The 17,315-nt window shown below is 39.4% G+C and overlaps 1 protein-coding gene across 10 annotated transcripts in view; it reads left to right on the top strand.

Moving 5' to 3' along the window:
- The window catches only part of PRRC2C (proline rich coiled-coil 2C), an 86,477-nt gene extending 69,826 nt beyond the window's left edge, over positions 1 to 16,651 (top strand). For 2 of the 10 annotated variants that reach the window (XM_016189151.2, XM_016189152.2), the window contains exons 25-35: positions 2,755 to 2,956; positions 3,732 to 3,935; positions 5,542 to 5,654; positions 6,113 to 6,249; positions 7,331 to 7,562; positions 7,890 to 8,012; positions 9,569 to 9,787; positions 11,107 to 11,210; positions 11,566 to 11,692; positions 12,565 to 12,798; positions 14,734 to 16,651. In XM_016189151.2, the coding sequence (XP_016044637.2) occupies positions 2,755 to 2,956; positions 3,732 to 3,935; positions 5,542 to 5,654; positions 6,113 to 6,249; positions 7,331 to 7,562; positions 7,890 to 8,012; positions 9,569 to 9,787; positions 11,107 to 11,210; positions 11,566 to 11,692; positions 12,565 to 12,798; positions 14,734 to 14,988 (1,950 nt within the window). In that variant the 3' untranslated portion in view covers positions 14,989 to 16,651. Of the gene's footprint in view, positions 1 to 2,754; positions 2,957 to 3,731; positions 3,936 to 5,541; positions 5,655 to 6,112; positions 6,250 to 7,330; positions 7,563 to 7,889; positions 8,013 to 9,568; positions 9,788 to 11,106; positions 11,211 to 11,565; positions 11,693 to 12,564; positions 12,799 to 14,245; positions 14,299 to 14,733 lie in introns of all 10 variants that reach the window. The other 8 variants (XM_016189153.2, XM_016189154.2, XM_007525198.3 and 5 more) reach the window with 6 other exon arrangements.
- The last annotated feature ends 664 nt before the right edge of the window (positions 16,652 to 17,315 follow it).

A 17,315-nucleotide genomic window follows, 5' to 3' on the forward strand; every position in this document is an offset into this window, starting at 1 on the left:
TATTTTTTCCTTCCAAATTTTTGCTCTTAAATTTTGATGGCAGCTACTGCAAAAATTTTGTTTCACTTATAATTAGATAAGTTTTGAATTAAGAGGAGAAGAGTTTTAGGTAACATCTGCTTTTTTTTAAATATTTATTTTATTTATTTATTCCCTTTTGTTGCCCTTGTTGAACATCTGCTTTTTGATGTCAATAAGTTAAGGTTTGTTTTTATCTGACTTATGTTTATAATTTTAACCTGTATTACAAGTACATATTTGCAATAAGTTATTTCAGTATTTTAAATCAAGTTGTTCATCTCAAGGTTAGTGATTTGTAAAGTAAAAATGTGGCATTGTGGCTTTATCTCATTGTTCAGCTTTGTATCTAGGCAAGTTCTTCAGTAATAGAAAGGTTTCTTAGTGTCAGTAGTGAATCTCTGAGAAGAGGGGTAAACTTAGTTGTTTTATGATGTAACCAAAGTTAATTTCTAAACAATTTCTGATTGACTCTTCAAATCCCTTTTTTCCTAACTGACTTGTATATAAGTATAGAAAAGTGCTCTTTTGCTTTTTGTATATTTGCCAAGAAAAAATGAATATAGTTGTTGGTTGTTGTTATGTTAAATTTTAAAGAAATAAATGGAAATGAGGAAACCAGGAGATGGTAAGGTGCTCACATGCTCAGTTCACCATATGCTAGGACCCATATTTGAGCTCTGGGCTACCACATGGGAGCTTTCCACAAAGGGGAAGTGCCATAAGCAACATAGTGGCGTCTTTCCTTTTGTCTCTCTTCCTCTTTGTTTCTCACTATCTGGAAAAAGTCTACTATGTACTATGGGTAGAATCATATAATCATGAAGCCAGTACACCAATGAAGCCTGGGGGAAATGGAAGGAAGGAAGGAGAGAGAAAAATGAAATCAAATGTATGTGACCTATACATTGTGCAGGCATAGCAATAGTTGTACTTTATGTATTCTCAACACAACAAAAATGGTGTAAAAGCCATTGTACTCTATGAATATGATATAAACCATAGTTCAGGTTGCATTGAGACTAATTAAAAGAATGAGTAGCCATAGGAAAACGAGGACCATTCAGGTGAACATCAGTGTGATGACATTAGTCAGTCTTTAAGAGAAAGATTAAATTAATGACCTGGGAGGTGTTGTAGAGAGAGCATAAGACAATGGACTCTTCAGATTCATCCCACCTGTCAGTGGTGTTCTGGTCCTCCCTCCTTTCTCATCAATCAATAAATTATTTAAACAAGTAAAATTATTTAGTAATTTAATGGGAGAAATACATTTTAATTGGTTCCTCAGCACACTGAAAAAAAAAGATTTTAAACAGAAACTTTAAGACCTGTCAACCTTATAATAATGTTACTAGAAAAAGTACTTTTAAACCTATACATCAGTGCAACTGAATTCCATTTGTTTTCTTGGGCCTTCATCTCAACCCATCTTTCCCTTTGCTATTAAAGTTAATTTTAGAATAATTGAGTACAATTGAGTTCTCCGGTTGTGTTTGGGAGTTCCTCTAGCCAAATCTAGTTTCTGAGCACTTGAGTGATAGTAGTACAAACTGTGGTGTATGCTGTATGTGCATAGTCATGTGTTGTAATAGATACTGTCTCTGAAATGCTAAAGACATTCCATATCTTCATTTTACATGTTTTGGTTGTAGTAGAGATGAACTGATTTAAATAAAATTTAAATGCTGCCAAATTTGACCGTACCACTTTATTTTTACTTTTTATATGACCAACATTTTTATGTCTACTGTGTAAACTGGGATAAGACATCTTAATGGCTGTTTAAGAAACTGGGAGGCTGCAGCTCCTATCAGTGGCCACAAATAAGAATGGTGTAGTTGGTACCTGGAATATATTTCTTCTGCACTCAAGACTAGAGCCTCTCTGATTACATTGCTTGCTGAGAGAGTGTGAGCGAGTATGAGCATGAAATAGCCAAACAGAAGATTCCTGTCACTTGTCATGAGCTTCAGAAAGATGATGTTGATGTCTTTCCCTCCTTGAGTTAGTGCCTTCAGTCAATATTTCCCTTTTTCTTATTTGCAGCTGGGTTGGGTAGAACCATGTGTTCAAATAATACAGAATCTATGGCTTTCTATTTCACTGACTTTTTGTCACCCTACTAAAGCACTCATCACTGAGCTCTGTTTTTTTTTTTATATTTATTTATTCTCTTTTGTTGTTATTGTTGTTGTTAGATAAGACAGAGAGAAATGGAGGGGGGGGAGAAAAGACAGACACCTGCAGACCTGCTTTACCGCCTGTGAAGTGACTCCCCTGCAGGAGGGAGCCGGGGGCTCAAACCAGGATCCATTTAACGCTACGTGCGCTTAACCCGCTGCACTACGCCCGACTCCCAAGCTCTAGTTTATATGGTGGTGCTAGGGATTGAATCTGGGGCCTTTGGTGCCTCGAACATGAAAGTCTTTTTGTATAACCATTATGCTTATGCTATCTCCCCAGCCCATTTGCTGTCATTTTTGCCAAAACTGTAATAGCTTTCAAGATATAAATATCTCAAACCTGTTGTCTCTCCCTTTGAGTAAAGGATAGAAGATAAAGAGGGAAATAAAAGGTTTGAAAACCCTAGGGTCTTTTGAGAGGTCATGTCTTGAATTTAAATGTAGAAAATGTGTATATGTGTATGTATATTTGTGTATGCATTTTTCTATGTTAACTTTGCACTTGTAGTTTTTTTGTTTTTCCTTTCTAAAACTGTTGGTTTTATTTCAGATGGAGTCAGCACGCAAGGCCTGGGAGAATTCTCCAAATGTCAGGGAAAAGGGATCCCCAGTCACTTCTACTGCACCTCCAATTGCCAGTGGAGTCAGCAGCAGTACCAGTGGACCAAGCACTGCAAGTTACAATTCCTTCTCAAGTGCTTCTATGCCTCCCATTCCTGTTGCTTCAGTCACTCCCACAACATCACTCTCAGGTAGAGCTTGTTATGCTTTTCTTTGAAATATTTTCACGGACAGGGTGGTGGTGATGGTATGAGTGAGGACACATATTACCAATGGTCTTGTTTGTTTATTTGTTTTTACCTATAATAACATGCATATGGGCTCCTAGCAATTTTTTTTTAAGATTTTATTATTTATGAGAAAGATAGGAAGGAGAGACAACCAGGTATCACTCTGGTACATGTGCTGCCGGGGATTGTTCTGAAGACCTCATGTTTGGGGATGCAATGCTTTATCCACTGGACTACCTCCCAGACCACTAGCATTTTTATTTTATGTACATTTCTCTAAATTTTAGAGTCTAGTTAATTTTAATTTTTTATTTTCCCTTTTGTTGCCCTTGGTTTTTATTGTTGGTTTTATTGATGTCGTTGTTGTTAGGTAGGACAGAGAGAAATGGAAAGAGGAGGGTGAGACAGATAGACACCTACAGATCTGCTTCACCGCATCTGAAGCGACTCTCCTGCAGATGGGGCGCCAGGGGCTCAAACCAGGATCCTTATGCCAGTCCTTGCACTTTGTGCCACGTGTGCTTAACCCGCTGTGCTATCACTCGACTCTCATAGATTTTAGAGTCTAGTTTACACTTAAGTTATAAGCGACCTAATTTCCACTGAGGCAAGTATATATGCTATGTGATAGGTATAAATGTTAAATGTCCATTTTTCTGGGTGGCACTCAATTTAACAGTGGTCTCTTTTAAATGTGCTATGTTTTTCTCTTGTTTTGCCCTTCTTCCAAATGTAGGAGCTGGTACATACACTACCTCTTCTTTGAGTACAAAATCTACAACCACATCAGACCCCCCTAACATTTGCAAAGTGAAACCCCAACAATTACAGACAAGCAGCCTGCCCTCTGCAAGTCACTTCTCACAATTAAGCTGTATGCCTTCCCTCATTGCTCAACAACAGCAGAGTCCTCAGGTCTATGTGTCTCAGTCCGCAGCAGGTAAGACTCTTAAAGGATTGAAAATAGGAGTTTATAAAAGGAAGGGGTTTTTTTGTGTTTGTTTCTCAGTTAACTCTTTCACATCTAAATAGCTTTGATCTGCCTTACACATTGTTTCCTCCTAGAGTTCAGTGTTGTTTCTTATCATGAAATTGTTGATAAACTTCATGGAGAACAGACCTTTGCAATTACCAGAGGGCTTTGTCCTAAATAAAATTGGAAGGCAGGGGTAAATAGCATAATGGTTATGCAAAAGAGACTCATGCCTGAGGCTCCAAAGTCCCAGGTTCAAGTCCCCCTGTACCACCATATGCCAGAGCTGAGCAGTGTTCTGGTGTTTCTCTCAGAAACAAAATAAATAAAATACTTTAAAAAATAAAATAGGGAAGGGGAGTCGGGCTGTAGTACAGCGGGCTAAGCGCAGGTGGCGCAAAGCACAAAGACCGGCATAAGGATCCCGGTTCGAGCCCCGGCTCCCCACCTGCAGGGGAGTCGCTTCACAGGCGGTGAAGCAGGTCTGCAGGTGTCTATCTTTCTCTCCTCCTCTCTGTCTTCCCCTCCTCTCTCCATTTCTCTCTGTCCTATCCAACAACAACAATAATAACTACAACAATAAAACAACAAGGGCAGCAAAAGGGAAAAAATAAATAAAATAAATATTAAAAAAAAAGTTAAAAAAAATCTTTAAAAAAAAAAAATAAAAAAAAAATAAAATAGGGAGTCGGCAATAGCACAGTGGGTTAAGCACATGTGGCACAAAGACCGGCATAAGGATCCCGGTTCGAGCCCCCCACTCCCCACCTGCAGGGGAGTCATTATTTCACAGGCGGTGAAGCAGGTCTGCAGGTGTCTTATCTTTCTCTCCCCCTCTCTGTCTTCCTCTCCTCTCTTCATTTCTCTCTGTCCTGTCTAACGACAGCATCAATAAAAACAACTACAACAACAATAAGAAAAACAATGGCAACAAAAGGGAAAATAAATAAATAATTTAAATAGGGGAGTCAGCAGTAGCACAGTGGGTTAAGCGCACGTGGCGCAAAGTGCAAGAACGTGCGTAAGGATCTGGGTTTGAGCCCCCGGCTCCCCACCTGCAGGAGAGTCGCTTCACAGGCATGAAGCAGATCAGCAGGTGTTTATCTTCCTCTCCCCCTCTGTCTTCCCCTCCTTTCTCCATTTCTCTCTCTGTCCTATCTAATGATGACGACATCAACAACAATAATAACTACAACAACAATAGAAAACAACAAGGGCAACAAAAAGGGAAAAATAAATTTAAAAAATAATAATTAGAATGGGATGGATTTGCTTCTGTAATATCTATTTTAATTTCAGTTTTAGTAAATTACATGAAATCTGATGAGTTTGCACTCCACTGACAAAAGTGGTTTTCCATACCCTCACAGGTATGGAGAATTGTTTTGACTTGCCTATACAGATTTCCCAGATGTTTTTGGTCTCTCTGCATTTTGTAGTTTTTCCATGATTGCATTGATTTTCAGAAGGCTCATTTACTTTGAAATCTGCTATAAAACTTGATTTCAAGCTCCTATCTGGAAAAGCCTGAAATTCAGACACTACTGCTTATCTTTTCCCCAACTGTTTGCAGCTCAAATCCCTGCTTTCTATATGGACACTAGTCATTTATTCAACACTCAACATGCACGGCTGGCTCCACCATCATTGGCTCAGCAACAAGGATTCCAGCCCGGTCTTTCTCAGGTAAATATTAAACTTTTTTCCCATTCTGTATTTGCTACTTGGCATTTTTAAGGTTAAGTAGTTATCTTGGGCTACATGATAGCCTCTCTGGAGCTGTAACATTCTGATAACATTGAACAGCCCATACCATTACCCTACTATAACATTGGCATAGATTTTTAGCTCCCCAATTTTGTCGAGATTTCATAGTTAACAGTATAAAGAAAGTTGAGATTGGGACTAGTGCAATGGTGTACCTAGTTGAGCACACACATGTTACAATACGCAAGGACCCAGGTTCAAGCTGCAGGTATCTCAATTTCTGCTATCTCTATCCAATAAATAAATAAAGATAATAAAGGAAAGGTTGAGTTCGAAGGGAAATTAATGTATAGCAGTTATGTCTCAGATTATTCCCCAAGTATTATATTTTGTATTGTATGTATGGTGTTCATGTGTTGTTTTTCATGACATTGCAGCCAACTTCAGTTCAGCAAATTCCAATACCTATTTATGCTCCACTGCAAGGACAACATCAAGCTCCACTGAGTTTAGGTGCAGGACCTGCTGTTTCGCAGGCTCAAGAGCTATTCAGTTCTTCACTTCAGCCATACAGGTAAAAAAAAAAGAAGAAGTGCTTTAGGATTGTTTGAAATGTGATTTCAAATGGCCTTCATTCCATATCCTTAATGCTCCTTCCTTGCCCAACTCCCCAGCTAGAATAAACCAAAATACAGCAGATAATTAACTATTTATTCATGGATGTCATAAAACCTCAACCTCTGGTAATTTCAGTCAGACTTTATGAAGCAAAATCAAGCCTCAAAGCTTCTTAAAGAAGCGGTTAACAGCAATCCCATAACATTTAGGAATCACAGAAAATAATTGCTGAAGAAGCTAAGTATTGAAATGCCACCTGATTGCCAATAACTATAAACCCAACCTGCTGCATGGCAGATATCAAGAGTGTGTAAGGGATAACAGACCAGGTGGGACATAATATAAAAACACAAGTATGAAAAAGGATAGAGATAGTGGTGGTCCTCCTGCCATCAGATTCCAGGACCTGAACCCTCTCCCCGACCCCAGAGTGTTTTACTTTCATGCAATACACCAAACCCAATACAAGTTCTGCTTTGTACTTTCTTATTTTTCAATTTTTTACAGGTGATTTAATAATGATTGACAAGATTGTGGGGTAAAAGGGTTATAATTCATACAGTTCCCACCACCGGAGTACCATATCCCATCCCTCCCATTGGAATGTTCCCTTTTTTTTTTTTTAATTATTATTATGATTGACAAAATTGTAGGATAAGAGGGGTACAATTCCCACCACCAGAGTTGCATATCCCACCCCTTCCATTGGAAAGTTCCCTGTTCTTTACCCACTGGGAAGTATGGACCAGAGATCTCTATGGGGTGCAGAAGATGGGAGTTCTGCAAGGCACTTTTTTTTTTTTCCCAAAAATTTACTCATGTTATCTTTAAAGCTAGAAAAGTAGAGAAACTTTATTGAACTATACTTATATATAATAATTATTTAGTTCCAAGCTTCCCCAGTGACTTAACATGGTCTGTACCATGACTTCTGGATTTCTGTGCTGATTTGAATACTTGAATATTTGAGGTACTTACCACTTTCATATAAAATTAACTCCTAAGTGAAACCTTTTTTTTCTTTCATACTTTCATAGATCTCAGCCAGCCTTTATGCAAAGCAGCCTATCCCAGCCATCTGTAGTCCTTTCTGGCACTGCCATCCATAACTTCCCAGCTGTCCAACACCAGGAACTTGCCAAGGCACAGTCAGGACTTGCCTTTCAGCAAACATCAAATACTCAACCTATACCTATATTGTATGAGCACCAGCTGGGTCAGGCATCAGGGCTAGGAGGTTCCCAACTGATTGACACACACCTACTCCAGGTAAGGCAGCTACTGGCTGGACTAACACTATCCTTGCATCCCTAAGTAGCTGATTATTTAAAGAAATTACTTTAAAGGAAAAATAATGTTGAAAGATAATACAGGGGCAAGGGCAGGGGTAGATACCATAATGGCTATGCAAACAGACTCTCATCCCTGAGGCTCCATCAAATACCAGGTTCAATCATCATAAGCCAGAGCAGAACAGTGCTCTGGTTAATAAATAATAATACAGCAAAAGCAAAGATCTAATTAAAACTAATATTTTCAGTCACTTGGAGATTGTTTCAATCTTACTGTTGTTTTCTTACACATTTTTTTTTCTAGGCTAGAGCAAATCTTACCCAGGCTTCTAATCTTTATTCTGGACAAGTGCAACAGCCTGGTCAAACAAATTTTTATAACCCTGCCCAGTCTCCGAGTGCTCTCCAGCAGGTAAACTATGGCATGGTAAATTTCCTCAATTTTCTTTATTATTACTATTATTACTAGTACTACTAACATTTAGAAATTTAAGTAGGATGAAAATGGGGCCTGGTGAAGTGATTTTCAAACTGTTCTCAGGAATCAGAACAAGGTGGCTCAGAGTAAAATAGACTTTATTCCACACCTCCCTTCTCCCAACCCCACTTTTTTTTTATAATTTTTGTTTATTCCCTTATGTTGCCCTTATTGTTTTATTGTTGTAATTATTATTGTTGTTGGATAGGACAGAGAGAAATGGAGAGAGGAGGCAAAGATAGAGGGGGCAATGAAAAATAGACACCTGCAGACCTGCTTCGCCACCTAAGCAACTCCCCTGCAGGTGGGGAGCTGGGGGCTCAAACCTGGATCCTTACTCCAGTCCTTGGGCTTTGCGCCACCTGTGCTTTACCCACTGCACTACCACCTGATTCCCCTCCCAACCCCACTTTAACCAATTCCATTAACATGGTTTTTTAAAGTAAGTTTTCATGTAATCTTACTTTTACAAAGTTTTCGATGAAAATGAAGTTTAAAAACCATTGTGCTTTACCCATTCAAACTAGAGGCAAATGAAATCAAAATAAACATTACCACTGTGGCAAAGTATGACACTGTAAATAATTTCTTTATTGGGAGATTAATGTTTACAGTAGACAGTAAATACAGTAGTTTGTACATGCATAATATTTCCCAGTTTTCCATATAGCAGTATAGCCCTCACTAGGTCCTCCTCTGCCATCATGTTCCAGGACCTGAATCCTTACCCCCAGCCCAGAATCTTTTACTTTGATGCAATACACCAACTCCAGCCCAAATTCTGCTTAGTGTTTCCTCTTCTGATCTTGTTTTTCAACTTCTGCCTATGAGTGAAATCATCCCATATTCATCCTTCTGTTTCTGACTTATCTCACTTAACATGATTCCTTCAAGCTCCATCCAAGATGGGCTGAAAGTGTGGCTTATCATGTGAATTGGTGAGTTCAGTCAAATAAATTGTCTTCCCCATTGTGGGAGGATCTCATCCAGTCCAGTAAAACTGTGACTGGAACAAAAGGTAGAGGAGTGGTTAATTCATTTTTAATAGCTGAGTAGTATTCCACTGAGTATGTATACTACAACTTGCTCAGCCTCTTATCTGTTGTTGGACACCTGGGTTGCTTCCAGGTTTTGGCTATTATAAATTATACTGCTATGAACATAGGTAATAAAAAAGTGTATTGTGCTATTGATATTGAATACTGCTTATGAAAACTAGAAGATCATTTTTCCTATAAAACCCTGTTTTGAGTAGACCTGAACTAGAAATTTGCATTTGCAAACTTTAACTACACTGTTAAATTGTAATCTTAATGCTTTGCTGTTTTTTGTTTTATGAATTAATTCAGATAGCTGTAAGTAAAACACCATGTGGATAGAGTTGTGTATCTATATGAAATAATCTCCCCATAAAAGTATTTGAAAAGTTGTGTGTACAGTTATAAGGATATATTTAGACACATACCAGCATAAGCAGATTGCTATTTTCTTTTCCTTTCTTCTAGGTTACAGTACCTTTGCCAGCATCTCAACTTTCTTTGCCTAATTTTGGATCCACGGGACAACCATTAATTGCATTGCCACAGACTCTCCAGCCCCCATTACAGCATACAACTCCCCAAGCACAGGCTCAAAGCCTTAGTCGTCCTGGACAAGTAAGCCAGCCCTTCAGAGGATTGATCCCTGCTGGAACACAGCACAGCATGATTGCAACCACAGGGAAAGTAAGTAGAGAGAACTTGTATTGCTGCTTTGAGAACTTAAGGCCACGTGTTTAAATATCTGTATAGCTGTGTAGGCTCTAAGAAAGCATTCATTTATTTGGGGGCTGGGCAGCAGCACTCATATTATGAAGCACAAAGACCTACATAAGAATCCTGTTTCAAGCCCTCAGTTCCCCACCTGCAGAGGGTTTGTCTCACCAAAGGTAAAGCAGGTCTGCTGCCGGTGGATGCCAAATGCCAGGCTAGCTTCATAGGTGGGAGACAAGACGACCAGGGACTCATGGCTGAGCTAGGAGTGCAGTTCAGTCTTTATTGATGAGCGGGAATGCAGAGCAGTCAACCTAATCTCTATTCATTAAAAAATCCTGTCCTTTATATATCCTGTCCTTTATATCTGCTGAGGTGGAAGTGTCAGGTTGGAAAGGAAATAGAAGGATAGGGGGTGGAGAAGGAAAAAGCACACTAAACGGTGGAAAACAGGATGTGACTAGGAGAGGGGGCGGAGTGGAAAAAGAGTTCAAACCAGTGGGGATTAAACCAATGTGGGTCTCAAACAAAACAATGATTATGTAAATAGATGACAGCATTAAGCAATGCAAGCAAGCCTAACCTAACTTGATGATCAAAACAGAAGGGGTATTAGAAGCAGACCAACAGTCTACAAGTCTCTTTCTCCCTTTCTACTTCCCCTCCCCCTCTCAATTTCTCTCTGTCCTATCCAATAAAAAATGGGGGAATTGGGAGGTAGTTTAAAATGCAAGGGGATTGCCTGGCATAAGGATCCCAGTTCAAGCGCCACCCCCACCTGCAGGGTCTGGAGGTGTCTTATCTTTCTCTCCCCCTCTCTGTCTTCCCCTCCTCTCTCCATTCCCTCTGTCCTATCCAACATCAGTAACAACAACAATAATACAACAAGGGCAACAAAAGGGAATAATTTTTTTTTTTTTTAATGGGGAAATTGGCCACTTGGAACAGTGGATTCATAGTGCAGGCACTGAGCCCCAGCAATAATCCTGGAAGCAAAAAAGAAAAAAAAAAACTGCATTCATTTTATCCTCTGGACAAAATCTCAGTTCCTGTTATTTTAAATCATCTCCTTTCATGCTTTGGCCCCTCCTGTTGTTTGCCTGTTAACAAAGAATTCACAATTACTGTGAAATAATTTAATTTACTTAGTTCCTTAGACTTCTTAGCCACAAATTTGGCCCTAATTACATGGTATTATAAATCTAGTGTGATTTGTATTCATATATAGGATATTCACCATAGCGTCTCACTTGTGGAACTGGAGGAATTTTACATTTATTTTATGTTTTCAGATGTCTGAAATGGAACTAAAAGCTTTTGGAAGTGGCATTGACATAAAACCAGGCACCCCTCCAATCAGTGGTAGAAGCAGCACATCAACATCTAGCCCCTTCCGGTAACTTGGGCATTTTACTTTACTTACAAACTTCCCAAATAAACGCCTACTTGCTAGATGCATCAAGTGTTACCAGTCCTATGTTAAACACAATGACACAGGTAGCTTTGTGTAAGATGTTAAGTTTTTATTATTATAATTGCATTTACTGTATTTTAGAAAATTGTTTTATGAAGACTAAGTCTAGCTAGTAGCCTTTTTTCACCTCTGCCCCTTCAGAGTCTCTCCTGCTGTAATGTTTGGTAAATTTCCATCAGTTACTAAATATGATGAATCTACTCAGAGCGATGTCTCTAAAAATCTAGTAGAGTTTCTGTGGCATTACCGTACTGACCAGTGATGGCTTCTCTCCAAGGGCTACTTCCACAAGTCCGAACAGCCAGTCCAGCAAAATGAACAGCATTGTCTATCAGAAGCAGTTCCAGTCAGCCCCTGCCACTGTGAGAATGACACAACCATTTCCTACACAGTTTGCACCCCAGGTGGGCAGATACAAGTGAGAAATGAGTATTATTTAACTGCAAACAATTGCTAATCTGGCTAATTCTCTGATTTTATAATCTTCCCATATGTTGATCAGTTCAAAAGCACAGTTTTTAATAAGAAACTACTCTTAACAGTGAAGTTGTATTCAAATATAGTCTCTGTACTTTTTAATTAGACATGGATAGTAACTGTGTAGTTCTGTAGCAGACAATAGAAATACTCAAAAGATTCCCCACACAGCTCTGAGTTTTTATTTCAGTCCCACTTCGTTTTATCTTTTTGAAGAAGTTGACTTTTCAGAGAAGGGTCCCAGTGCTTACAGTTTTCTGGATTAAAAATAAATAAAAGTTTAAGGACTATACTTGAGAAATAGTTTCCAAAAATGCTTAGTTTATATGTAAATGCTGGCTTCTCTTCCATTTGTTGATCATACTGAAATAATTGAAATTAATGAGAACTCTTATAAAACTAAAATTGCTTCCTGAGAAAACATTTTTTAAATTAGTATCTTTCTTAATTCAGAATATGTTTGATCGAGGTGTGTGCCTTTTCTGTGGTAATTTATTTTTAAAAAATATCCTGATTAATAGCCTTCCTGTTTCCCCTTCAGAAAATGTACCTCAAATTCTAGAATTAACCAAAGTGCCATCGCATGCTTTGTCTGGTTTTCTGTTAGTTCTCCAAGCATGGCCTCCTTTTCCTTGGTCCCCATAGTGAAATGGCACAAATCCACACACCATTCACTTGCAAAATGGGCACAGATGTTCTCTGGGATAAGCCAACCAGTTCTAGCTGCCAGGTTTTTTTTTTTTTTTTTTTTTTTTTTTTTTAACAGTTCGATGTTGTATGTTTTGTTTTTTTCACTCAGATTCTCTCTCAGCCTAACCTGGTCCCTCCATTGGTAAGAGCCCCACATACTAACACCTTCCCAGCGCCTGTTCAGAGGCCACCCATGGCATTGGCCAGTCAGATGCCTCCGCTGACCACAGGCCTCATGAGCCATGCTCGTTTGCCACATGTAGCCAGGGGTCCTTGTGGATCACTGTCTGGAGTCAGAGGTAATCAGGCCCAGGCTGCGTTGAAGGCTGAACAAGACATGAAGGTTAGTACAGTGTTCACAGCCAGCAGAGCACAGCTCTGTCTCTGAACCATGTCTGACAGTGCCTCTGGACTATAACTGAACATCCAGGCATTCATGTCTCCGCAGATACAACCAAACTGGTCGCTTGTATTTGTTCCTTTTTGTTTATTTTATTTTATTTTTTTCCCTTTCCTGCATCCTTTTTAGTATTATTATTATTATTTTAATTTTACAACTGTAGTGAGCACACAAATTTAACATTTTAAACTCTGGCCAAAGTAATTGCTTGCAAAATACTTGAGGGAATCTGAGTTTAGCTGCTGGCTTTTTTTTTTTTTAATGAAAGCAGAAAAGTAATATTACCTACTTATAGGCTTTCCCATTTTGTTTTGTTTTCCTTTGTTTTTCTACCCACCTCACCCCCATCTCTATCCCAAAATAGAAACCATGGTAATATCAAATCTCTGGGATGGGTATGGCATGTTACCTACCTTGATTTTTCTTCCCATTATCAGTCATCCAGGTAGTTTCTTGTTAAACTGTTAATCCTATCCATTTTTACCTGCCACTTAGTTCGGTACCTGTAGTGACTGTATTTCACAAAAGTGTGCAGGTAGATGAAACACTCAGAAAAGCACTTTGGGATCCTTCATGCTAAAAGGCACTGTTACATGTCAAGTTTGCTAACGCAGAAGAGTGCCTTTAAGAGTCTGTGTGGGGACAGTTTTTATAAACTGAAACAATTTACTTATTTTACTCAGAGTGTACTTTGAAGGTCATAATAATAATGCCCATCTGTTGATTGCATATTAGGTCAGGCTAGAATAAAAGAAAAGCTTGCTGCATTCAGATACTGCAGTGATGCTTTCCTTGCAATTAGAGATAGGTTTATAATGGTCCTGTTGGAGAATTGGTAGGACTAGCTAAAGTTTCTTTCTGGGCTATTCCTTGTTTCTGATCCCAAGTTTATCAAATTTACAGACTGCTCTGCAGTGGAACACTTATTTGAAATTACTACCTACTTTCAATAAAGCTATATGCCTAGAACTTCCTTTTTTTCATAACTGTTGAGAATTAGTAAATATGAAAGCACTTTGGATGCTATTTGGCCCTGGTTTCTACTTCTGGTTACTTTACACTTGATTTTCATATGTTCCCATGTTTGAAATGACATTAGGGCTTATTGATCATCGTGGGGTGGGGAGAATGCAGACCTTTTGAAGACCACTTCATATCTTTGGATAGTGTAGAACACGAAGGGCTTCCATTATGTGAGGAGATGTAGAAAGTTAGGTTTGTGTATGTTGTAGCTATATAATTTACAGATTGCCGTAAGTATATTCTTGGGGTCACATAATCAGTGAAACTAGAAAACTGTTTTTACCAGCTCAGGATGTGGTAGGAGCTATCAGAGCATAGTGATGGAGTGAAGTTGTAGTTACTAATTTCTGGTGCTCTTCCCCTGCAGAAGAGAGCTGTGGGAAGAGGATTCAGCCACAAGACCTTTGGTCCTAGGTGTTGGTAATGCCACAATATAAGTGCTTCCTTTTCATTTTATTATAGACCACATATTGATGACTAGAAGTTTTGTTACTTAAATGTCTTCCAATTTGCAAGCAGGTTCCCTAAGTACAACTTAATATTAATAAGCTTTGTCCAGAGAAGATATGAACTAGCAACAATTACTCTTATTATTTTTGAGGGCAAACTTTGAAAATGTGGTGGGAGGAGGTCTTATACTTTCAAATGTTTAAAAAAAATCAAGATTGAATATTTTCAAAGATAGGGGGGGGGGAAATCTGTCCATTAAAATCTGAGCAATCAACGAGGTATTTTGGTTTGGGCCAAGATGCAAGGAATACTCATTTGTGATTTGTAAAAGAATTTAAACTGGAATTGATTGACAGGCTGTGTCAGTACGTCAGCATTTTCAGTTATTGTTTCTCATTTTTTAAGGCAAAGCAAAGAGCAGAGGTTCTTCAGTCCACGCAACGGTTCTTCTCTGAACAACAACAGAGCAAACAGATAGGAGGCAAAGCCCAGAAAGTGGACAGTGATACAAGTAAACCTGAAACACTGACTGACCCTACAGGTGTGTGTCAGGAAAAAGTAGAAGAAAAGCCACCCCCTACACCCACCATAGCCACCAAGCCTGTTAGGACTGGACCAATCAAACCTCAGGCCATCAAAACCGAAGAAACAAAATCTTAAAGGCTGTGATCTCTTGCAGGGGGTGAGGGTAGGGCGAGGGGAAAGAGGGAGAATAATGTGATGTCAGATAATGCCAGTGGCCAAAGGGGTCAAATGGTCTGACATCCTAAGCAGAGCTTGGAGATTCACAAGGGACACTGACACACAGATGCTGCACCAAGGCAGTGAGGCTTTGCCCAGCTTCCACTACTTGATCACATACATTCTATGGATGGCAGTGTATCTTCAGATTTCACACAGTGTGTGCACGCCTTCTCTAAGTGCATATAGTCTGGAGCTTGTCTTGTGGCTAGCCGAAATAGAAATAAGAGCAAAATGACAGCACAGAGAAAGAAATAGCGCAGCCTGCACAGCGGGAGTCCCAGCTAGCCCATCAGATGTGATTTCTTGGCTCTCTTATGTTCTTTGGCTCCATAGCATTTGTAGGCATGGCGTGAAGAGCTGCAGATGGTGCTGGCTAGAAGAGCCTTACTTTTTATTATGGCAGCTTGATATTTTTGTAACATGGTGATTGAGTGGAACACAATCAAAGTATGGTGACTGATCTCCCCTCCTCCCTGGATGAGTGCTGCAGTGATGAATTCTCAGTGTTCAAGTCCTTGAACATAGCCACGTGGGCATGTGTGACTCCTGCTTCAGATTGAAAGAAGCTCTGTTTGGGTTGTGGCCCAGAGCTTTGAAGTGCTACTTGGTATCTCCTCCCTTCCATGGAGCTCTTACCATTCAGTTCACACAGGACAGATTGGGTGAAATGCTAGTTAAGTTGGGTCTTGCTTGCCTGCACTCACTCGGTCATCTTTGTATGAATCCAATGGTTGTTTTGTATGTGTGTGTGGTTTGTTTTTGTTTGTTTGTTTGTTTAATGGTTTTTAGTTATTGTCCATGAAAAACAGTGAGTACCTAGAGCCATGCCAATAATTAAAGGAAATCCTCTTCAGAGAAGGTGCATTTATTCAACAGAGTTGTGTCATGCCATCCTTTGGGCCCTCTGCTGGAAAAGTAGAATCAAGTCTCAAATAATGCCTTTTGAATTGTATCCTCTAGTATTATAGGTGTAGGACTGTACTGTATCATACCTCTGTGAATGTAAAATACCTTGTACCTGCTTTATTATACGTAGTGGTGACCGTGCTTTATCACAGCTGTTTTTAATGATGTTATTCTAGAATGTTTTTTTTCCAAATGATGACTGATTGAGAAGACTTTTTTTCTTTAATGGTGCCAGGTACCACAACAGTAACAGAACTTTGCTCTTTTCTGGGATCCCCCCCCCCCTCTTTCTCTCTCTCTCATTCTCTCTCACTCTCTCTTTAAATGGAGTGTGCTGGATGTCTAATTTTGTTCAGATGACTGCAGAACCTGGAAAAGCTGTTGGCTGCTATTGATGCATAACATACTGCTATTGGTCTTTTTATATAAATAAATATATACATATATATATAATTTGAATTTTTGAAAACTTCAGCTGTGCTGTAACTTTGGAAAAAGTCTCCCAGTTGCACCGTGTTGGGTTGGCACTGTACAAAGACTAACAGCCATGTTGGTCTAGAAACATTAAACAATTTTTTTCCATTTGTACAGGGGTAACACACTGTATTAAATATGTAAGGTCTTATCTACATGGGTTTGATTACAGAAAACTAATAAAGTATTCTCTAAATAATGTATCTTGTGCCCTCTGATCCATTCCTAAAATCTGAAGCCAGATCTTGTCACATACCAGCATGATCAAGGGCACAGTGTGTGCTACCAAATCACAGTCCGAAATTTGAAAGTCTTAAAAAGTACCATTTGTCCCAGATTCCACACTGAAGATGTTGCATTGAGAAAGAGACAGATTGGAGGTTAGTTTGGTGGCACGCCTGGCTAAGTGTTCACATTACAGCATGCAAGGACCCAGGTTCAAGCCCCTGGTCCCCACCTTCAGGGAAGATGTTTCACAAGTGGTGAAATAGGGCTGCAGGTGTCTGTCTCTCCCTCTCTATCACCCCTCCCTTCTCAATTTCTGTCTCTATCCAATAATAGTTAATTAAAAAATTACGGTGGTATAAAGCACTGAATAGGGGGTTGGGCGGTAGCGCAGCAGCGGGTTAAGTGCACGTGGCGCAAAGCGCAAGTACAGGTGGAAGGATCCCAGTTCAAGCCCCCAGCTCCACACCTGCAGGGGAGTGAGTCTTCACAAGTGGTGAAGCAGGTCTGCAGGTGTCTTATGTTTCTTTACCCCTGTTCTTTTTCCCCACCTCAATTTCTCCCTGTCCTATTCAAGAACAACGACAACAATAGTAACAACACCGATAAACAACCAAGGCAATAAAAAGGGGGAAAAA

Source organism: Erinaceus europaeus, chromosome 9, assembly GCF_950295315.1.
Source record: "Erinaceus europaeus chromosome 9, mEriEur2.1, whole genome shotgun sequence".
NCBI lineage: Eukaryota > Metazoa > Chordata > Mammalia > Eulipotyphla > Erinaceidae > Erinaceus > Erinaceus europaeus.